Source organism: Vigna unguiculata, chromosome 11 (genome assembly GCF_004118075.2).
Source record: "Vigna unguiculata cultivar IT97K-499-35 chromosome 11, ASM411807v1, whole genome shotgun sequence".
Taxonomy (NCBI): Eukaryota; Viridiplantae; Streptophyta; class Magnoliopsida; order Fabales; family Fabaceae; genus Vigna; species Vigna unguiculata.
The window spans coordinates 40,567,606-40,590,743 of NC_040289.1; the positions used below are offsets into that span (position 1 = coordinate 40,567,606).

The 23,138-nt window shown below is 32.8% G+C and overlaps 3 protein-coding genes across 5 annotated transcripts; 2 read left to right on the forward strand and 1 right to left on the reverse strand.

Annotated features, from left to right (window-relative positions):
- The first annotated feature begins 1,290 nt into the window (after nucleotides 1-1,290).
- On the forward strand, nucleotides 1,291-10,106 carry LOC114168492 (probable inactive purple acid phosphatase 27). Of its 2 annotated transcripts, none has more exons than XM_028053329.1 (14): nucleotides 1,291-1,423; nucleotides 1,613-2,352; nucleotides 2,499-2,586; nucleotides 5,831-6,097; nucleotides 6,175-6,283; nucleotides 6,502-6,616; nucleotides 7,133-7,265; nucleotides 7,406-7,593; nucleotides 7,749-7,935; nucleotides 8,022-8,089; nucleotides 8,192-8,282; nucleotides 8,371-8,559; nucleotides 8,736-8,831; nucleotides 9,787-10,106. In XM_028053329.1, exons 2-14 carry the CDS (start codon nucleotides 1,967-1,969, stop codon nucleotides 9,838-9,840), a joined length of 1,971 nt encoding a protein of 656 aa, XP_027909130.1. In that variant the 5' UTR covers nucleotides 1,291-1,423; nucleotides 1,613-1,966; the 3' UTR covers nucleotides 9,841-10,106. The 2 variants fall into 2 exon arrangements, with proteins under 2 accessions (XP_027909130.1, XP_027909131.1); XM_028053330.1 differs by having other exon boundaries at nucleotides 8,736-8,816.
- Nucleotides 10,107-14,672: 4,566 nt separating this feature from the next.
- LOC114168694 (protein JINGUBANG) lies at nucleotides 14,673-16,564 on the forward strand. The gene has a single exon (XM_028053602.1). It carries the CDS (start codon nucleotides 14,888-14,890, stop codon nucleotides 16,151-16,153), a length of 1,266 nt encoding a protein of 421 aa, XP_027909403.1. The 5' UTR covers nucleotides 14,673-14,887; the 3' UTR covers nucleotides 16,154-16,564.
- Nucleotides 16,565-18,464: 1,900 nt separating this feature from the next.
- On the reverse strand, nucleotides 18,465-23,104 carry LOC114169483 (ubiquitin carboxyl-terminal hydrolase 24). 2 transcript variants are annotated; one of them, XM_028054648.1, is made up of 7 exons: nucleotides 22,706-23,104; nucleotides 21,714-22,358; nucleotides 21,340-21,527; nucleotides 20,714-20,961; nucleotides 20,300-20,445; nucleotides 19,575-19,751; nucleotides 18,465-19,030 (listed from the first exon to the last, which is right to left on the reverse strand). In XM_028054648.1, exons 2-7 carry the CDS (start codon nucleotides 22,356-22,358, stop codon nucleotides 18,842-18,844), a joined length of 1,593 nt encoding a protein of 530 aa, XP_027910449.1. In that variant the 5' UTR covers nucleotides 22,706-23,104; the 3' UTR covers nucleotides 18,465-18,841. The 2 variants fall into 2 exon arrangements, with proteins under 2 accessions (XP_027910449.1, XP_027910448.1); XM_028054647.1 differs by having other exon boundaries at nucleotides 18,527-19,030; nucleotides 21,714-22,395.
- Between the last annotated feature and the right edge of the window lie 34 nt (nucleotides 23,105-23,138).

The following is a 23,138-nucleotide window of genomic DNA, read 5'->3' on the forward strand; positions in this document are numbered from 1 at the left end:
AAAAAATTTACAAAAAAACAACTAAAGTATCAATTTTTTTATAAAACTTAAAGACATACCTTTCAAAGGTTTACGGTCTTCACATTTAAAACTTTCACCTTCAGAAACTCTTAAAATACCACTAGAGATATTTATTTTTCTTTTTAGTAGAGACTTAAAAATTTCAAAGTAATTCTTCTGTATGTTATTATCTACAAGTTTAAAAAAGTAGTTTTATCTTTATAAAATTTGTTATATGCATTTATAATATCTTAATTAATGTATTTAAATATTTAATCTTTCGATGTAAAATCAAGAAATCAATGCAAATTAATTTTCTTTAACCAGTACTCTTATAACACTGATTAGCATTCTTCATAAATTAATCAAAATTTTAAGAATACATTTCTAAAATCATATCAGTTATATCAAGTACTTCATTTATGAAAACAATGTGAGCAATTCCCATGATTCATTAATGCTAATAAAGTGGCATTAGTTGTTTTTTTTAGCACATAAAAGAGTTCTTTCTTTCTTTCTTTCTAAAAAGTTTAGTTTGACTTTTCAATTGTGACAACAAGGCTCCAACTGTATATTACCAGTATTTATGTCGACACAGCTTTGCCTTCGGCATGGTGGAATTCTAGCTTTCTACGCTTCTTTTTTAAGGTTTCAAACCCAATCCACAACGTTGTTGCTTTCTTCTCTTCCATGTATCCAATTATTTATGTTAACCTCACTTACCTTCAAGCAAACTGTTCCTGTAATCGCAAGCTCAAAAATAGCTTAAATAATTAAGACAAAAAAGGAAAAACACGAGTGCAGAGCCAAACGGCACAACGTGAAATATTGATTAGGAATTCAAGTGTGAGTATAAGTCTCACATTGACTAAAAATAAAAAAATAGAACATTATATCAGAGTAAAGACTCATAAATCCATCGCCTTAAAGTTTTAATTTTGCATTGAGAATAGCCTTAATACCTTAGACTCATGTCTCATTAAGTACAGTATCTTCCAAGTGATACCCCTCTTTAAAAACCTAACAATACCATCATAACTTATTATTACACATGAAAATGAATAAAAAGAAGGAAAACATCGTTACCAACAAAACAAACCAAGCATCAACGGACGAATTAAAACTCTTGTATCCTCGAACGAACCACCACGTTAGAGAGTATGGTATTAAATGCTTATGCTTATAATAAAGTATATTTCGCTATCGTCTAACTAACTACCATGATTAATCAGATTCAGGAAGCAAGCAAACAAATTATAAGATTTTCCTTATAAATAAAAATAAACTAAAGTCCTAACATTCTCAATCCCTCTTCACATTTCCCTCCTTTTCACTGTTCTTTCTTGATTCTCTCAATTCAATTCTCCATCCTTTCCATTCAAATCACAATAATCTCCACTACTCCTTGTTTAACATTATTCGTGTAAGTTTATGCCAAATTTCAATCGTTTTTTTCATCGGCACGGTTTTATGCATTTATGTAAATCTTGAAATGTTTTTTCTTTACTGTGAGTGAGTATACGTATGTTGCTATCATGGTGCATTTTTGTTGTGTTCGTGAAAGATTTTCTTTTTTTAGTTTAGTTTTCTTGAAATGATCTTTGTGGTCCAGGTGAGAGGCTTTTGGAGGTGGGAGCAATGTGTAGATGATGTGTTTGTGGAATTGCTTTATTAAGTATTATTGTACTCAAAGCAGTGCTGCAACGATGGCGGTGTCACCACTGCATTGAAACCCACACGAGCAGATCTTCGTTTGTTCATGAGAAAGCAGACAGAGAGAGAAGAGAAGAGAAAGCAAAAGGAAACTGTTACCATTCACAATTACACGTTTGGGAAACGGAAAGGGATATTTTGGGAAAGAAAAAGAGAAGTGTGAAAGGCGAGTGCATGTTATTTAAGAGAGGGAAAGTTGGGACGAGCCCAGAGGCAAGATCTTATTTTCTTTCTTGGAAAGGAAAGTGTTATTATGCATAACTTGCAAATTTGTGTGTTGAATTGTTTTTCTTCAATGGGGTCTCGTAATCGAATTCTCCTCAAACATGTTTCCATTTTACTGGTTTTTTTCCTTAGCCTTAGTTGCTGTTCGACCTCTGAAACTCTCACTCCCTCACTTCTGAACTTGGTGGTTTCTAACACCACACTGCTGCACCGCAATTTCACCGCACTGTCAGAATTCAGAATGATAAACAGACGAATTTTGAGCGATTGCTCTGCTTCAAATCCCTCCCTCAAAGTTAATGTCCTCTCAAATTCCACTCTATCGGATGAGGAGTTTGTGACAGTTACTGTCACAGGGGTTTCCAATCCTTCAGACGGTGATTGGGTTGCTATGATCTCACCTTCAAATTCTGAGTAAGAATTCATTCATGTGATGATAATGGAGTTGTAACCTTGCTCTTCATCATCATTATCATCGTTATCGTTATGTTACTGTTATTTACTGTTTATATCAGTTCTTCAAATTCCAATAACAACAATTTGGTTTTGTTGATGCACAGTGTGAAATCTTGTGTGCTGAATGAGTTGTTCTATCTACAAACCGGTGATACGGCCAAACTTCCTCTGTTATGCCACTACCCTGTTAAGGTATGTTCATCAAACACATGAACTTACTATTTACTTTTCTTTCTCTGTTTTCCTTTGTATTATTTTAATGCTCCATTTTTGTCACGACCATTTTCTTTCATTTGAGGTCATTACTTTATTCTTCCTGTTTTCTGCTTGCTTAAAATATCCTATCCAACAATAAAAACAAAATAAATAAACAAACAAGCACCGTGCATTCATTCAATGTTCATAGCGAGACTCATAAATGCCACACCTATTATTTGGGTAATATTAGTACAAAATTTGCTCCTTTGGCAAATTAATACTTATGGTATCCCTTTTCAACTACCTTATCTTCAACCGGTCCTTCTCCCTTTTGTTACCATTATATTATATTATTTCTGATTCCCGTATAGTTTAATAAAACAACCTAGTTATGTCCTAAAAGATTGATTGTCGTTCATATTGAGGGATTATATTATATATATATATATATATATATATATATATATATATATATATTATTATAATGATAACAATAAAAAGTTCAAACAAACAATTCATATTGATGATTTGTTGGAATATCACATGAAGGATCACTTGACAAAAAGGTAATTAGCATCGTCAATCTAAAAAAGTATGAAAATAATTGTTTCGAACTTTTACATCAAATAAAAGTGAGACAATTTTATAAAATATAATTGAATGAAAACTTTATTTTATATTTAATTTTATGAAATTGATTAAATTTAAAATTCACTTTTTAACATAATATTAAAATTATAGTTAAAATTTACTCTAATAAAATTCATAAAATGACGAGAAAAGAAAAAACATCAAAATTTAATTCATATAAGAAATATTTTTGAAAAGAGTACGTTAATTCCCAATATTCATAATGCGAGTAAGGGGCATTAATTATTTTTTCTGCCTTTCCCACATACCACAAAACATGTACAGAGACTTTGTTTCTTTTGACATGTTTAATTTGACTTTTTTGATACTGACAAGTGGCAAATACTCAACTCCAACTTGGTATCTATTATGTTCACACTGAAAAAGTTCATGAATTTTTAATTCTTTTTAAAGTTTTATGCTAATTTTTAATATGCAAGTTTTATAAGATTCTTGTTGAAAATTTTTATTCATATTTATGTTTTATCTAAGAAGTCTTATAAGAAAGGTTACAATATAATGCCTTAATTTCTGTTAATTTCTTTATTGTGGATTTTATTTTTCCAAATCACCTTCATAATTAAAGTTGAAAAATCCTTGTTGGAAATTGTATTCTCTTTAATTTTTAAACTTAAAATACCAGTATATATTATTATATTATTAAAATGAGTGGTAAAGTGGTTTTTTCCTTTTTTTTTGTGTGGATCAGAATTAATTTTTTTTCTTTTATATTAGACCCTTCTACTTCTATATTCGAATGATGTGCAACAGTGTCCACGTGTATCTTTTTCAATGTTTCCCATTGCTTTTACACTGTGCATCAACATAACTTGGACGTTTCTTAAAGATTTCAACTCTCAATCCATAACGTGGTTGCTTTGTCCTCTTCCATTGCATCTATCTCTAATATTTTTACATAATCCTTCTATTAAATTATTTAGCCTTACACAAATGAACCAGTGGGAAAAGATTGTCACATGTGGAAACATGTAAACATTTTTCATTTGTTTTTATCTCTCAACCATTCATAAATTTCGAAGGTTTTATTAAAGTTAGAAAATCTAATTTTCAATGTGGTCAGTGTAAATATTTTTATCCTGTGAGTTAAGTAAAACCATTATAAATACAATTTTTAAAGCGATTATCATAAAAATTAAGATTAAGGGTTGGTTGTTTTAGTGTTTATGAGTATTATTTTCGGCCCAAGTCCATTCTAGTATACATCCAATCTTGTCTCTTCGTGCAATCAACCAAAAGAATCACTTGCTTAGTATTCAGAAAATGTGTCTTACACTTAATCATTTACAAAAAAAAAAAAAATTAAACGATTTCATTTTATTCATGCGTCAAAATCAGATAGATTGATGTGGAAATAAATAATGTTTGTATTTGATTTCTTGCATGGATGCACTGGGTTTACATTCACATAAATTCTTGTCAAAAAAAAAAATTGTGTGCAAGAGTGCAAGTCGAACCAAACACGTATTCAGGCCACCCACAACACTAATATCTAAAGTAAAATAAATAAAGTTCATTTTTCAGTCTTTATAATGTGTGAACGATATAAAATTGCACCTTTAGTTATTCTAATTTAAATTATCTATGATTTACTTCTTCTATAACCTTTTTTAGTTATGCTATTTGTATATCAAAATATAACAATTTTTTTTTCTCCATTTCTCTATTTTGTTTTGAAATTTGTTATACAAGTAATAATTTTCTTTTTAAAATTAAAAAGGATTCCCCTCTTTATCGGGTTTTATTCAAACCTTGTTTTTTCCCTTAACATTTGAGTATTTATGATGTTTTTTTTTTTTTATATAAGATAATTTTAGGTTTATAAGAGAATGTTAAAATTTGAAAATAATATGAAACATTTCATAATTTATAAGATTGGAATTTGGTAAGGAAAAATTACAAGTTGTTACAATTGTGCTGACATGACGTTCACGCAATCTGCTATTGTTATTGTTATTGCAAGATAAAAATCAGTATTATCATTTTTTTTTCTCACGCAAGATTTACGCATCTTGTTAATTTATTTTGTTGTGTTTTCGACGAGGAAGGAATAAAGGCATATTCTTATTCGTAATTCGTTAATAATATATTATTCTTCTTCGTGATTATCTTGTCTCCCTTGCAAGTGTCGTTAGTAATTATAAACACGGAATCGGAGGTTTTCGCACTACATGTGAAATGCCTCTTTTGGTCACTGTCCGCAACAAAATTCTCATATAAACGTGTTTCTTTATTTTTTTTTTTTTTTTTTTTTTGTATTAATATTTTGATCTACGTTTTGCTAATATGCTTTTGACGAATTGTCCAAAAGCAGAAAATTTGGACAATCTTGAAAACTACAAGATGAAAGATTTGAAGCATAGTGAGTGGATTCCTTAATAATGAACAAGAAACTTCTAACATTAATGACCTGAAAATGAGGTTTGGGGATTAATCTTAGTATTACTTAGTTTGTGTGTATGCATCCTAGGGAGCCAAGATGAGTTGCACCTATCTCAATTTTTCTTAAAAGCAAATTATATGAAAATTAAACGATTTTGTAATTTATCAATCGATTCTAATATGTGAATTCGGATTAACGATAACGCAGGCACAGTACATGAAAAATGATCCAAACTACCTCAGTTGCAAAAACAAAGAATGCAAGAAATACCAAGATGGGAAATGCGTTATCTCAACGTGCAGTGGTTCAATACAGTTTCATGTCATCAATATTAGAAGTGACATTGAGTTCGTGTTCTTCTCTGGTGGATTCCTGAAACCCTGCCTTGTGGGAAGGTCCACGCCCGTGAGTTTTGCTAATCCCAAGAGGCCACTCTATGGGCATCTATCAAGCATAGATTCAACCGGAGAATCAGTGAGTAACAAGCTACTTTTTCTTCTTCATATATTCTCTGTCGTTTATTCTCAAATGTGTGTGATTTGGAGCTGCAGATGAGATTGACATGGGTTAGTGGAGACAAGGAGCCTCAGCAAATCCAATATGGAAATGGAGAAGCAGTTACTTCAACAGTCACCACATTTTCTCAAGCTGATATGTGTAGTGAGTGATAGCTTTACTTTAGTTTTCCTTACTCATAAACAAGTATGCATTTTATGTGTTTGACATAATTCTCAATCAAAGTCTGCTAATAAATAATACGATATATTGCCATAAATTAAGTGAAGTAGTATTTTACCTTATTTTTTATGACAAAACATTTGTAATCGGTTTAATAATGGTTTTGCCCATTATTGTTGATTTCCACTTGAAATTGACAGGTTCAGCTCTGCCGAGTCCTGCTAAGGATTTTGGATGGCATGATCCGGGATACATCCATTCAGCACTTATGACAGGACTAAAGCCTTCAAGCCCCTTCTCCTACAAATATGGAAGGTATTAACTTTATGGGATAAATTGAAGATATAGTTTGAGAAAGTATCTCTTTAGCCATTTAAAGGCATTGACAATAATCCTAGCCGAAGTTGATTTTAAACTGAATGTCTGTCAAATAAAAGAACCTGACTGGCAGGCTACTTAAGGTGTGTTTAGATCACCATTAGTACATTCAGAGTACCAAAAATATAAAGAGTATTTCCAGAAACTATGTTTAAAGCTATTGTCCAAACCAGTACTAAGTGATTCAACAAACACTCAAATCTTAATGCTATCCTCCTCAATTGTAAATCTCTTTCACTATGTGTGTAGGATCTATTGCATGATAGATCCTAAGTAAATTTGATATCACACTCAACCTAAAATATTAAATAAATAGACTTGTGAATCTTCCTCACTTAAATGTTGCTCAACGAAGCTATTTTATATAATGTAGAATTCTAATTCGTACTTGAACTTTAGGAATTGAGATTTAACCAATTAAGAAAGCTAATTTCCCTTCTTCTTATGGCCCAGTGACTCGGTTGGTTGGAGTAATCAAATCCAGTTTTCAACACCACCAGCTGGAGGATCGGATGAGCTCAGATTCATAGCATTTGGTGATATGGGCAAAACTCCTCTCGATGCTTCCAAAGAACACTACATTCAGGTAAAACTGCTACTTCGAACATTTTATCATTTAGATTTTATATGATATGTATATGATACACGCACTAAGTAAGAATTTGGCTACTAGTGACAGGTTTTGGTATCATGTACTGACCATCTCCTGTCTTGTTTTTCAAACAGCCCGGAGCTCTTTCAGTGATTAAAGCTATAGCCAAAGATGTAAATTCCAACAAAGTAAATTCAGTGTTTCACATCGGAGACATAAGCTATGCGACAGGTTTTCTAGCAGAATGGGATTTCTTCCTTCACCTTATCAATCCAGTAGCTTCCCGGGTTTCTTATATGACAGCAATAGGGAACCATGAGAGGTATTTCATACACATTAACGACAATTCTGTCCAGCGAATGTTTTCCTCTAGTATACCTTACTAGAAGAGTTTACACAAAAGTTCCCACAAAATCATTACTTAATTGCCTGTAAAAATTATTGAGTATCATTTCTAAACTTTTTGTTTTCACTCAGGGATTACGTAGATTCTGGTTCAGTATATATTACTCCTGACTCTGGTGGTGAATGTGGAGTACCTTATGAAACATATTTCCCAATGCCAACTTCAGCAAAAGATAAGCCTTGGTACTCTATTGAACAAGGAAGTGTTCATTTCACAGTAATATCAACTGAGCATGATTGGTCAGAAAATTCTGAGCAGGTAAAATGAGGGAAGCCACTGTTATGTTTCTTTTATTTTTAGTTCGATTGAACAGTTACATAATATGTGTAGCTTCCCTGTTGCAGTATGCATGGATGAAAAAGGACATGGCATCGGTTAATCGACAGAAAACTCCTTGGCTAATCTTCATGGGGTAAGTGAGTTATGCACTTTTTTAAAGAATTGCTTTCCCCAAATTCACAACATCATTGGATCTATCTATCAAGCATATTATGCATGACATTTTAACGTGCAGACATAGACCGATGTACACCTCTCACCCGGGATTGTTTTCATCTGAAAACAAATTTAATGAAGCTGTGGAGCCATTGCTATTTCAGAATAAGGTTAGAAAATCAAGCTTCTTGGATCTTGTGTACAGTACAGTTCATTGATATGTTTGTGGTAAGTGATCGTTATGTGAAAATGAAATAGGTTGACTTGGCTCTTTTTGGCCATGTACATAATTATGAGAGAACTTGTTCCGTGTTTCAACATAAATGTAAAGCCATGCCTACAAAAGATAAAAATGGAGTGGATACATATGATGGCCGAAATTACAGTGCTCCTGTGCATGTTGTCATTGGCATGGCTGGCTTCACCTTGGACAACTTTTCAAGCAATGTAATTTTCTTTTCATTGTCTTTTCTTTTCTTCTCAATCCTCCACACTTCACATATTTTCTCTCTGTTCAAGAAAATTACATAAAATAATTTTTTAAAATATACATTCATATCTTCAAGATAGTGGTTTTGATTTTTTACTGAGCAATCACATCTTATATTCTCTTACATATATAGGCGGAGAGCTGGAGCCTGAAAAGGATTACCGAATTTGGTTATCTAAGATCACATGCTACAACGAAGGACTTGAGCCTGGAGGTTAGTGCTTACTTGGTAGTATTCTACTCTCACTCGCTTCCATAGTCACATGAAATAGATAGAGTTTATTTATTTTTTAACCCATTCATTTTTCATCTGTTTTCTATATTTCTACATATAGATAAAGGATTTATTTGTGGATTCCTTTCTGTGCACTCTGTTTTCTTTAGATAAGATCCAAAAGAAAAAAGAAAGAAAAAACAGGCATCTATTTAAGCAATAATCAATCACAGAACAAGAACAAAAAGAAAAAGTATTAGTCACATTATGTCTCAATTATTTCTCCCAATGGCAAATTGCAATAATAATACGTAGTTCTACAATTTACTTTTTAAGTCAATCCAACTGAGTAACATTTCTTTCATGGCAGACTTTTATGTGGGCATCAACCTATCTACATATAAGCATAAAGATGAATGATTTCCTCTTTCAGAACAAAAAATTAATGTGGCACACATTATATTTCCTCCATTTGTCATCTTCCAAATTTTTTGAAAAAGAAAATTACATATTTATAAAATTATACGACAGATGATAAACTATACAACAGAATCCATTTTATACAAGTGAATGATAATAAATACATAATATATATAATTATATTCTAAAAAATCTGATTATAATAGAATATTTCTAAAATTATAAAAGTTCTAACTAAATGAGGAAACACATACAAATTTTTTTTAAAAAAACTTGAGAGATCATGATACTAAGATAACATCTTTAGATATATCATATTTCTATTACAAAATTTTACTTTTACCAAACATGCTCCAGTCAGCAAAAGAGAACCTTGTCATTAAAGCTGCGAATGAAATAAAACTACCATTCCTTGTTTCTTATTATTTTTTGTTCTGATTTAATGTCTTTAAAATGACTTCATACCTCTAAAGTTTTTTATTTTATTTTAAGCATTTGTAAGAAACATATTATATACAAATTACACTGACTCTTATCTACTTCATTGTAGTTTGTCGTCTCAAATACAAAAGAAGTTATGGACAGTTTCCACATTACAAAGTGACAGCTCTACCAAGAAGGAGAGATTATATTATAGATAGAGACCATACACATAAAAACAATATCAGGTTTTAGTGAAAGACAAAGATGTAGGAACAATTTTTCACTCTTTATAATGTATATAACTGTAATTTTACACAACTTATATACAAGATAGGGTGTAAGTAAGTTCCAACAATCATTGTAAGCATTACATACTATCAAATCATGTACTAAAATGGGCATCATATGATCATAGTTCATAATGAAAAGTGCAAGTTCAAACTCGCTTTTATTGTTTCTTCCTGGCAAATAATTAGCATTAAGCAATGCTAGGAGTACTTTTAGGAAGTACCTCAATAAGCTATTGTGGGATTCATCATTGATGTTGCAAGGGTGGAACTTTTTATGTGAAAAATGCTCAAAGAGGAAGTATATAATTGAGCAAGTAATAATCACCAAAAAAACATTTAAAGCTTTATAATCCTCATTCAATATGAATTGACTTTGTTTTCTGTCACCAATTTAAATTGACTTGATTCAGTAACTTCAGATTTTTATGATTCCTTTGGGCCACATAACAATTTTAGTCCAGAGTTTTTTTTTTCTTTGTACAGTACCACCAAAACACACCCCGTGGATCAAAATAAACCCGTTTCATTCATTCATTCCTCAAACCCAAGTCAGAAAGTTAGTTGTGAAACCACCATAACTTACCATGTGTTTTATGAATATAAAATATAGAGATAAGAGAAAACTAAATATATATATATATATATATATATATATATATATTAATGACTATGTGATGTGATGAAAGGCTGGCTTATGATTTTGGCCATCATCCGAATTCAATTGCTTTTCTTCACATCTGGGTTTGTTTACTCAACTAGCAAGGTGAAGATGGAGTAGGAAATGAAATTGCTTTTACTTTCCGCACCTCCTTTATTGGGGACCCCTTCTCCCATTTGGGCCAGTGGTCCTTATTTAGTCTTGCCCATGTATAGGATCTATCAATCAATTTCCTCCATTTTAAGATTATTATATTTCAACTTTCAAATTGATGCCTTAATCAGTCCTTTTTGAAAAGGCATAATCACGTGTATGTATACAAATATCTTTATCTATCATAGATTTTTCTTATGTGCATAGTTTGACTATACTACAACATTAAACACTTAATTTTGTGTATGTGTGGAAGTTCTTCAGAGGCAATTTCTACTGATAGATGATAATACTAACCCTATAAAAGAATTTTAACCTTGTTTGTATTACTTATGTGTGTTCTCTTGTTTCTTTAAGATAATCTTTGATTAGTTAATGCAATGTTTATAGCCGACCAACTTCAATTCAACTGATCTATGTCAGAACCTGCGTGGTCCTGTGAATGAACCAATAAAATAGAAGCAAAAGAAAAGAAGTTAGCACCAATCTCATTATCTCTCTCACAGATGCAATTCACATTAGTTTATAAGAAGGACAAAGTCAAGTTTGTTGAGTTGATGTGATTCATGTGAGCTAACAATAACATAAATTGTTTCTTTCTACCAAATCACATAAACTATGCTGCACTTTCCAACTTTTTTCTGACACTTTTTCTAAACCTAGTTTACTTTAATGTTACTGCTCCTCCAGGTGGCTATCTCTCAACACTTCATTAAATTCAAAACTAGATTTCCACAGTATAAACCAGTAATGTTGTGCCATATATCAGAACCAAACATTTCCTATGTTGGATAAAGCAGATATTCACGTTTTCAAGAAGGAATGTCCAAATGCATCTCCTATCACACTGAACCATTATTTAAACATCAGAATCTGAATCAAATCAATTGTTTGGAACTTCCTTAAATGTAAAATGTTATTAATCACTGAGTGGAAACAGCTTTATCAGATTACACTCTCATAACATGCTACTTTACATCAAGCTCTGAGGTTTAGTTTGGTCTTACTTAAAACTACTTGTGCTATTTGTTCTTAAAACTTTGGTTGCAGAAAACTTGGTAAACACAGAAGGTAGCTATTGGAACTTCCTTTAAGTCACAAGTCACAACATCTGATAGTGATAGCTTCTGCAAGTACAAAGCTATCAAAAGCATGCTTGACACCTCATGCAGTGAGAGAACTGAGTTCAATTCTTCAGCATATTTATTCTTCCTGGCTAAAATACCAAACCAGCTCACCAAACTCACCTACTGCACAAACTTCAGCATTATTGCTTCTAATTATTCTATCAACCACGCATTAAGAAAAAGTAATTAGTTTAGTATGATGAAACAATGAATGAACAAATAAGATTTCATAGCTAATCAGTTTATATTATTGTTTAGAGTGGTTGAGTGACTGTAACAAAATTGTCACTATGCATATAAATTTTGTTTAGAGGGATATATTAAACTCCTATAGTGAAAACTTAATCTTCATATCTAAGATTCTTCACTTATATAGTCAAATTTACACAAGGAATTGATATTATTTCCAACCTAAAATCTTAAGACATCGGATTTATGAATTATGAATTATCTTTCTTATAAGATACACTCAACTTTTTTTATTTTATCCATGTGAAACTTAGACTCATTTGAATTTCTAAGATCGTTTATGTCAACAAATTTCATTGTTTTTTTTTCTCTTATGAAAATAACACTTTCTATTAATTCAAAAGACCTCTCTCAACTTGGATCAAGAGAAACAAAAATAAGTTTGATTAAATTGAACTTTAGAAACACATAATTAGAGTCTAACCTTACACTTACTTGGAAATTTAATTAATTATAGTTTGCTTGATCACCATAATTTAATAGAAAGAAGAAACTTTTCTTTTAACTTTTCAAAGGTTATATCATCTGAGGATTTTTTTAGGATACTTTTTACTGCAATTTCTTCCCCCATTTCTTGGGAATCACATTGTTCTATTGTAAAAGACAAAGGTGGTAATGATGGAAGATTAAACTAGTGGTTACATGTGTTTGCAGCCGACCACTTTTCAATCAATTGTTTGTTAATTACTTTTCTAAAATGGAGAGTTCTTGGGCAGTGGTTCTGCCTTCAAAACATTAAAATACAATCCTCAAGTAGTAAAACACAGAAAAATCTGCACACAAACTACTTAGATTTTGTTCTTATAACTGCAAAATAACATGAACTATTATAAATTTGATAATTTTTATGTTACGTTGTTTATAAGCTCTAATTATCATAATTTTGTTATTTGTTATTGATTCATAGTTACTGTGCATAGAAATTAAACTAAGAAATCTATTCATGCAGATAAAAGTTGACAAAATTTGTATATTTTATCTTTCTTTCATGTTCTCAGTCATGAATTAATAAATAAACATATGTGTGATTTTGTTATATTGACAAGATTCTTGTGAGCTAACAATACAAAAGTGTTGCTCTCTACCAATCACATTAACCATCTTTCTTTCTCTTACACACGCTCTACCTATCTCCTTTCAAATATACTTTTCATATATACACTCTGTTTTCTATGTAATTTAATTATTTTATTATTTATGGATGCATATATTTGAAAAAGTCTCAAATTCCACTAAATTAATTTAGTTATCGTGATGTAATATATATATATATATATATATATATATATATATATATATATTATAAATTATAATATGATGTTGAAACACTTTAGTAATAACAAAATCATATATTTTACATGTTTAACTAATTTTTTTAATTTGTGGAAGAAAAAAATGTAATTAGAAAACAAGACTCCATTAAATGTAATTAGAAAACAGGATTTCATCAGTCAATTTTATTTAATAGTAATTGATAAAATGAATAAATATTTCTTAGTTACAACAAATAATAATATAAAAAATTAAATTTTCTTAATAATAGTTAAGAAATAAAAAAGTACAACTATTTTAAGAGAAAAAAGTAACCTTTTATTTAAAAAATATAATATTTTATATTATTTATAACTTCTAATAAATATTATTTAATTGTTATTCTTTCTAAGTAACGGTGAACAAAACCATATAAATTTTACTAGTAAAGTTCAAGAATTCAATTAGAAAAAACGGATGGTATGATTGCATAGTCAGTATATTACGTTATTACTTAATTTTAACTTTTTATATTAAAAATATTTTACAATCTGAATTTAAAATTTATATTTGAGATAACTTTAACTAGTTGAGACTGCAAATAGTTTTACAATTATAATATATCAAAAATTTTGAGAATTATTTTTGGAAAAAGAATTATAATTTTCTGAATATGTAAAATTAGGAAAGTATGATTTTTCATGTTAGTTCATCTTTCAATAGACAACACTCATAAAAGCCCAAAATGATATATATTTTTCAAATGATTTTTGGTCAAGTTTTCACAAAAAACAATCCCGTGGAAGTGAAAATCTAAATTTTTAAATTTAAAATAAAAAATTTACAACAAAAATCATGTTACTCTTATTTAACCTTTTTAATGTGGTAATTAAATTAAAAATTTAAATAAATATTCTTTAATTTCTACAAAAAGTACACAATTAATATATTAAAGAATTCTAATTTACAAAACTAGAATATAAGGTACATTTATGGTAATTGAAAATTTTAAATACAATTACAGCCTAAAACACTTAAATCTCACAATTAGATGCATCAAATCAAACATCAAAATTCAATTACATCAGATAGTTATAAAAACAAAGACTGAACCAATTTTGAGAACAGAAAACAAGTTGCAGAAATGGAAAACCTGACCTGAAAGAAATACCCAAATGCTTAATTGGAAAGGAAGAGCCTTTTAGGGTTTTCCACATGGCAGATCATAATTGGTGGAATAAAAAAATGCAGAAAAAATGGCTAACAGCTCAAAACATGCAACATCTCATTACAAAAGGGCCATTGTTGCATCACAGTTTCTCAGTCAATGTAGCCGTTAACACAACACAACACAATTATTAACCTCAAACCTTAACAAAACATTTCCCTCATCAACAAGGAACCACTCTCTGTCTTTCTTTCTCTCTCTCTGTCATTCTTTCTATAATTCCTTTGTTTCATCACAACGCTCCTTCCCTGTCACCCGTTACATTTGCTGCAATGAATACGCTCCTTCCCCGAGTTCATCTTTCCGCTCCAATGAATTCAAAATCCAAACTTTGGACAAACCCAACATCAACATCAACCAGCTGTAGCAGTAGCAGCAGCAGCAGCATCAGCAGCGAGAACGATGACAGCCCCTTTTGTTCCCAACGCATACCCATAGTTGTTCCTGCCTTCTTCAATTTCAATTCTCACCGATCACTCGCGGTTCTCTCCGGACACGTGGGTTCTGTTTCATGCTTGGCCCTGTGTGGTGAGTTCATCCTGAGTGCCTCTCAGGGTAAGGATATCATAGTCTGGCAGCAACCGGACTTAAGGGTCTTTGCAAAGTTCGGACAAGGAGAAGGGTCGGTGAAAGCTCTTGCAACGGTTGGGAACAAGGTTTTCACCGCACATCAAGATAGCAGGATCAGAGTTTGGAAGGTGTCAAGGAGCTCGGAGAACGTGTTCAAGCTTGTTGATTCTCTTCCCACGACCAAGGACTATCTGGGGAAGTTCATGAAGCAGAGCAACTATGTCCAAACGCGGAGGCACCACAAGCGTTTGTGGATTGAGCATGCAGATAGCATTTCTTGCTTGACTGTTTATAACGGGTTGATTTATTCTGGGTCGTGGGATAAGACTCTGAAGGTGTGGAGGCTCTCGGATTTGAAGTGTTTGGAATCGGTTAAAGCTCATGATGATGCAATCAATGGGCTTGTGGCGTGTAAAGGGGTGGTGTTTTCTGCTTCTGCCGATGGAAAGATTAAGGCTTGGGGGAGAAAAGAGGGGAAGGGGGAGCATTGTTTGAAGGGGGTTTTGGAGGGTCATAAAGATGTTTCTTTTAATGCTATTGTTGTTTCTGAGGATGGGAAATGGGTTTATGGAGGAGGATCCGATGGGTTTGTGATGGGGTGGGAGGGGAGTGGGGGTTCTGAGAGTTGGAAGCTGGTTTCTGAGACCAAAGCACATGAAATGGCTGTGTTGTGCATGTGTCTAATGGAGGAGTTTTTGTGCAGTGGATCAGCAGATAAAAGCATAGGGATTTGGAGAAGAGAGGCTTTTGGTAAGCTTTGTAAAGTTGGTGTCATAAATGGCCATGAAGGGCCTGTGAAGTGTTTACAAGCCTCATCATCTAGTAGAATTGGTGGTGGTTTTTTATTGTACAGTGGAAGCCTTGACAAAAGTGTGAGAGTTTGGTGGGTTCCAAGGTATAATGATGCAGAAGTAGAGGATAATGGCTCTACACAATTTGGCACAGAGAATAAGTTCATGCTAGCATAAAGGAACTAAGTGATGAAGCACACGATCTATTTTAACAGTGTCTGCAGTGCTTCTTCTTGATTCATTTTCTCCTTTGAATTTGTTTTAGGTTGCAGATAGATCGAAATGAAAGAGTTACTTTAGACTAAAGCTGCTAAGAGAAGGAGAACACTGAAGATTTTGTTTGTTTCTTGGAGTTTCGGTTTGCCATTGTTGTCAATTTCATATATTTTTTCTGAGCTGATTGTAGAATGTTAGGGTGGTTTATTTTTTATTGTTTTGTTGGTGAAGAAAATAGGGGACCTAGCAGAGTGGTGTGGTTATAGTTTTCTTTCTTTTCTTAAATTTTACCTTTATATTTGTATACAATTGTAACTATGCCCATAAAGGATTCAATCAATGGAAATAAATTATGTTCTTTTGTTAGTAGCATGATGAATGTTGCATCCATTCGAAGCTCTAAATAGACATAACCTTTAGGAAAAGGACAGCAGAAATTGCACTTTGTTACAGTGATAAGCACCTTAAAGAGATTAATGTCTCCAAATATCTTATGAGCTCTTCAGCAGCCAATACAAATACAACTACCACCACCAAACAAAAGACTATGGATTAAGAATGGAAAAGGAAAAAAGATTCTTGCGACAAACAATTATGTTATTTGAGTCAAGGAATCATGTCCTAGGATCTATGATATCTAAATCAGATTACTCATTCTGCTTCTTATTTTGTTATTGGAAACAAATGAGATCAGAACAAGAATATGGTGTAGAAAATGTTATTGCTTTTTTACCTTTTAACAATTACTTACTTGATGTACAGTATTTATATTTTAGTCTTTACAATACACCTTTTAATTTATTTTAGCTTCTATCATTTCAAATTATAGAAACTAAAGATATTCCTAAATGTATGTGTAAAAACAATGTTGGAACTAAAATATATAGATTGTGTGAAATAGTGGGAGACGAGTGATTAAAACTATCTTCATTCATGGAAACCAGCAACTGACATAAATAAGAAAAGGGGTAAAGGAGGATGAAATGAAAAACCAATAGCAGTCGCCAAATAAACTATATGTAGTTTTCTGATTCTTTGAGATATACACACGCAATTTACTCAGCTGGTTTATTTTTAAATGGTAATAATAATACTAGTGTAAGTTCCTAGATGCTACAAATATTCCACAATTTTGTTTGAGCAGAAGTAATCCAAGTGTGATATTCTGAAGACATTGACTTTAACTAGAGAGAGGTCCTTTGTGCCTAATTTAGAGTGTCCTTTATGCTCTTCCACCGTCCATTTGGTACAAAGAAAGAAAAAGCAGTGATGTTTATCTGGTTGGACCACGAAAAATCTTAAAACCTGGCAATTCATTGCTTTAAATTGTCTAAAAAGACACCGTTCACTAGCCAGAGAGCCAGACAACCTAATTTCTTTATCTCTCCTGAAGCAATATTTAGTTGGCTGGGTTTGGACCATGTAGAAGAGGAACACCCCATATGATGTTTTGTTATGCTTAATATATTCAAAAGATGTTTCCTATTATTTTTGTACCAACAACCTTTGCTTTTTGAGGAAGAGGAAGAATGTAAGTCTGCGAACCATGTGAAAGAAATGAAGCAATCAATTTAAGCAACAAGTATAAAACTTGAAAGTAATGCAGGTGCAGCCAACAAATTTGAAAGTCGTTCATTTTAAAAATATCTAAAGCAACAAGCTATTTCAAAAGTAACAATTTTAAATGTTGGTTGAGTTGGACTTTTTCAACTGCACTTATGGAATTAAAATGAGATTTCTCTATTCAATTAGAGAAAATCATTAACATGTTTCAACTAAAACGTCAGAGTCGAATAACCCCAAGAAAGAAGAAAAAACATGAAAGAATTTACTGTAAAAAGTAATACACAAACGGGGAAGAACCCATTTTCATTCTTCACAATTAAAAATGAGGAAGATGCCAGCAATTTGCTTGTATATCGTTCTCGGCAAAGTTAGACTTGAAAATTTGAATAGAATTAAGCTGAAATTTAAACAGCAAAACAACCTAAATTTGATTACAATAGAGTCAAATGATAAAGAAAAACCATGCTTCTGTCTAAAACCACTTGCAACCAATACGGCTAGGCCGTCATCAATTGTTCTTCAAATTTTCCACCGGTTTTAGACAAGCAAACGTCCGAAAATTTTATCATGGCTTCTGGAATCGCAGAGATCTAAAGAATCATTAAATCACAAAAAAAGCTGCAATATTTAACACTCAATAAACGAAAAAACGCATCAAAGCTGAAGCTTAATAACTTTAGATCCAATCCTTTTCCAAGTCAATTAATTCTTCATAATATCCAGCACATTCTTATAACTTTAGATCCAATCCTTTTCCAAGTCAATTAATTCTTCATAATATCCAGCACATTCTTATAAACCTTTACTCGATGTTACCATAAATACATGTTCATGTCCTAAACTAGGACTACAAAACTTTTCTAGTTTAAGATAACATAAAAAAATGTTACAACACAACCATTTATGACATTTTAGCAAACTGAGCCCTGAGCCCTGAGCAAAGGACATTGACCAACTAATAAATAATCACCCACATTCTCCCCCATGCAAGATATTAATACTGGCCATCCTTTTTTATAGGGGAGTAGTGTTTTTGTGTCAGGTGCGGGAAGGGAATTGATATTTGACACAACATGAATATTTTCACAGCTGTCTGTAGAAGAGGACATAGGCTTGATCATGCAGCACCTGATTTGTTCCAATAGCAAAAACAGATGCATCATCAAATCGTAGCCACCGACCATTCGGGTATCGGGCATCAGCTGTGTAGTGCCCCTTGGAAGGCTCCCTTCCATGGTGAGTGATTGTAGCAACAAGTTCATACTTTCGACCCTGCAGAAACATAAAAAACACTCAGCCACGTGCCCTCCTCCAATCAAACATTGAATAATACTCCAGAAAGTGGAAGATTAAAGTACCAGTTATCACAGTGGTACTCAAATATCTTCTTACATTCTTAAGATTAAAGTTTCCTTTTCTTAAGATACTGAGTAGAAACATTCACTTAAAATCAGCAACATAATATACTCCCTTGCCTGATTTTTGTTGAAATTAGTGGTCGGAAGTTGTTCATGGTAAGAACAATGTATCAAAAACTTAGCTATCTATCCATTTTTTTTATAAGAGAGATTCCACAAATTAATGGAATAAAGTGAATTTGAAAAAAGTAGCAATCTTTGAGGATATAAACAAATTTATTATGCAAAAACTTCACAGACCAATTTCCAAAGTTAACTCTCCACACAAAAAATCAGTATATCATTGACAATAAAGTAGCTGCATTCTAGAAACCAAAAAGAGAGGCCATGGTTTATCAACACGATCACACATATACATCCGAAACAGAGGCTAGAATATAAAAGACATATTACGTTACCTTAGTAGATGGTGAAACAAGCAAATCACGACTCAATACCAACTCAAGAGGAAAGTGCACAGCCTTATGCAACTTGGTGGTTCCCTGGCTTCCGTAACCAAAACGCATCAGGTGCAATATCATTATTTTAGGAAGCGTCTCTATTTGTACAGATTTTCTTGCAGTCACCACACCGGCCTGAAAGAAATTTAAATGGATATTTTAATTGCAGCAGTACAAAGCATATCCTTTATTGCAACCAAAGGCTATAATTGCCCACTATAAAAAGCCAAGATTGAATGTCAGAATTGTTGAATTAATACAAAGAAATGCTGCCAGAATTGCCGATGGGAGCAGACATGAAGCCCATGAAAGGCAGCAAAGTAGCTAAAATTCAGACATTAGTTTCTTGTCTTCCATTAAACAGCCTGAGTTTTAGAATTTTGAAAGCAGTTGATGTTCCATGTTTTACATCGATGTGTAAGAGTGACATTATGGATACAGATGTGCAAATAGATTGTTGTATTGACACCAAAAATCACTGAAGAGATTGGGTAAAAAAAACTATAAAATATAGTTTGCAATTTAAACAAATATAAAGTGGAGAAAGTCAGTAAAAGAAAGAACCCAAGGATTCAAACTCAAAGAACATACAATTCCACACATAATATAGAGTACAAAAGAGTTTCTAAAGCTATATCCTCCATTAAAATCATTGTAAGCATATAAATAAAAGGGCTAAATACCTTTGCAGCGGGCGATATACGGTACCCTTCAAGAGTTTCTGATGCAGAAAACAAGCGAAGTGCATCCTTGATAGTGTGTACAGTGTTAGGATAGATGTCAAGATGGAGTAAGAGATACGGTTGAACAGTGGCCGAAGGTCTATTTCCTAAATGACAAAAAATAAATCATGAGATGGCCACATTGTGTTTTAGATACTTCACTTACATTTGCATTTCTTGTTTCAAGTTTTAATATCAACAATGAAAGGTAAGGTGAATTTTGGCAAGAACAAAAAGTAAAATTCCAGAATTACAATTATTCAGCAATGAAGCAATAGACTGACCAGATGAAATTCCACAAAATCTTAATGGACTTTACAGTTAAAACAAGCAAATTCCTTCACTAACACTGTATAATATAGTTAAGTTTTGTACCTTCAGCTATCACCACACTTTTAAGCTCTCCTCCAAAAATATCTGATAATTCTGATGGGTCCAGGCTTTGAGTCCTTGTTACAGCAGATTTATTCTTCGGCCCCACTGTTTCCCATTCATCATCATCCACAGAAGAAACAAGAGAAAATTTGGTGCCATTACGACTTGAAGATTGTCCTTCAAGCTTGAGTAATTCATCATGCATTTGATCCATTACAAAGCTCAGAAATTCCTGAGCATCTTCCTGCCTGAAAGTGACATGTTGATACTGATTATTATATTACAACATGACACTATGCAGCACACTTTCAAATTACCAAAAAACTTTCTGGATGGGTCTAGGAAATCCGAGACACATCGGTACACAGTTAAAATTGTTTAAATGAGGAATACAAGTGGGAGCACATTTGAAGAGTTCCAAAAGAGGATGGAGAAAGAAAGAAAATGAAGATTATATCTATATACATCCATGTATGCCTGACAAGGATTATAAACATGAATGATCATTGATAAATTATTTTTTGACAATGCGATTATGCTTTTAACATTTGATTACTGATTAAAAATAAACCAACTAGTAGGAAAGTAACATAAAAACAGAAAAAAAATAATGAATCATCACCAACCTTGGTCTTCCTGAAATGCTGTTTGGCACATCTGGAGTAAAATTTTTTAGAACACTTTCAAACATAACAGGGCAAAATGGCCTCCCAGACTCAAACAGATCCGTATCTGGCCTGTTTATGTAAGTGTTGCTTGGCACATTAAATTGGGTTATGAACTCAACAAATGCTGTCAATGTAGGATATCCAACCTGATATAATACAGAAAAATAAACATGCAATAGTGTCAGATCAATACTTTACTATCATAAGGGAAATCAAAATGTATAATACAGATTTTAGGTCTGTATTCGTTTAATGATATAATGCGGTCTATAAGTTAAGCTAAAATCTGTAGGTGGCAGCATTAGTTGACATGCAGCAGCAGACAAGCTAACCTTGGGAATGTTGCGAGTTCTTAATTGCTGTAAAAGATGAACAAAAGGTGAGCATGACAACAGGGCCTGCACGGTTGCATTAAGAAAGCAAAGATTCCCAGAGTTGATAAGGCCTCGAGGCAGTATGTCTTTAACAGGCAGAACAGCATGTCCATTAGGTGCCTTTGCGGGTTCTCGATGGGAGAACTTTAATGAAGAATCATCTCCATTGCCAGTTTTATGTACGTTCCTCAAGTTTTCAGTCTCGGAAGCATCTAGGCTCAAATTTGAAAACTTGTTTGAGGGACCATCTTCATCAAGTAATGTAAAAGAATTTGAATTTTTCTCTTCAACTTCATTCACACTACTCGTACTCCTGGGTCTAGTGGAGAAATTGGTAATGCTGCCATTCTCTCTAATTGCTCCTGGCACTTCAGACGAAGTATCATTATCATTTTTCACTCCATTACATTTCTGAGAATCAGAGGGCGGAGCACTAACTGATGCCTTTGATGAGTTTTGCAGGTTGTTTGACTCAACAGTAACAGAATTCAGAGATCCAAACTGCAGCTGATTCTTCTCCACAGACTTTTCATTTTTCCCAGAAGACTGCTTGGACAGCAGTGATCGGGTTTCATCTTCAGTAAATGACCCAAATAGTAGCATCTGCCGATAAAAGGCGCACAAATTCAACAAAGAAAAACTGCATTAAAATTTCAACAAATAATGAATTCATAAGTAGCAAACTCCCAAAAATAAAACTACAACGAAGCAGATAAAAAGGAAGAAGGGCAAACAAAACATGGCATTATACTAAATAAGAATCGTAATAGAAAAATCAATCAATTATTGTACATTCATCAGAAACACTAAAACCCTCAATTCACACAAGAGACTGACAACGGAGATCAAAGACAACTCGAACTAAGGAACAGTAAAGAATGACAGAAAATCAATGCAGCAACGAGAGGCGGAAAAGGACAAAATTGAGAATTAGCGTGGCGAAATCGCACCTTAGAATCACTCGTGTTGGTGAGGAGATGGAAGTTGGAAACCCAAAAGGCTGAAATTGAATATCAAAGGACGAGAATGGAAAAGAGGAAGAGGGTTGGGATGAAAATCAAAAAGTAGGGTTTTTGGAGACCCTGAAGGAGGAGCAGAGGCAGATGCGGTGATTGAAGACATGAAAGGGAAAAAGGGAGAGCAGAGAGAGAAGAGCGAGAGCATTTAACAAAGGAACCCTCCTCTCCGATTGAGCCTTGGCAGCACCAACGCGGAGCATCGACAGACACAACACAGAAAGCCTCTGAATTTTTGGTTTAGGGTTAGGTTAGGGTTACTGAAAGAATTGGAATTGGAATGGGTTAAGTAAAAACGCCACTGTGACCCTTCTTCTTGCCTTAAAGAACGGTGATATTTGTGATTGTGATTTTAAATAATTTCAGA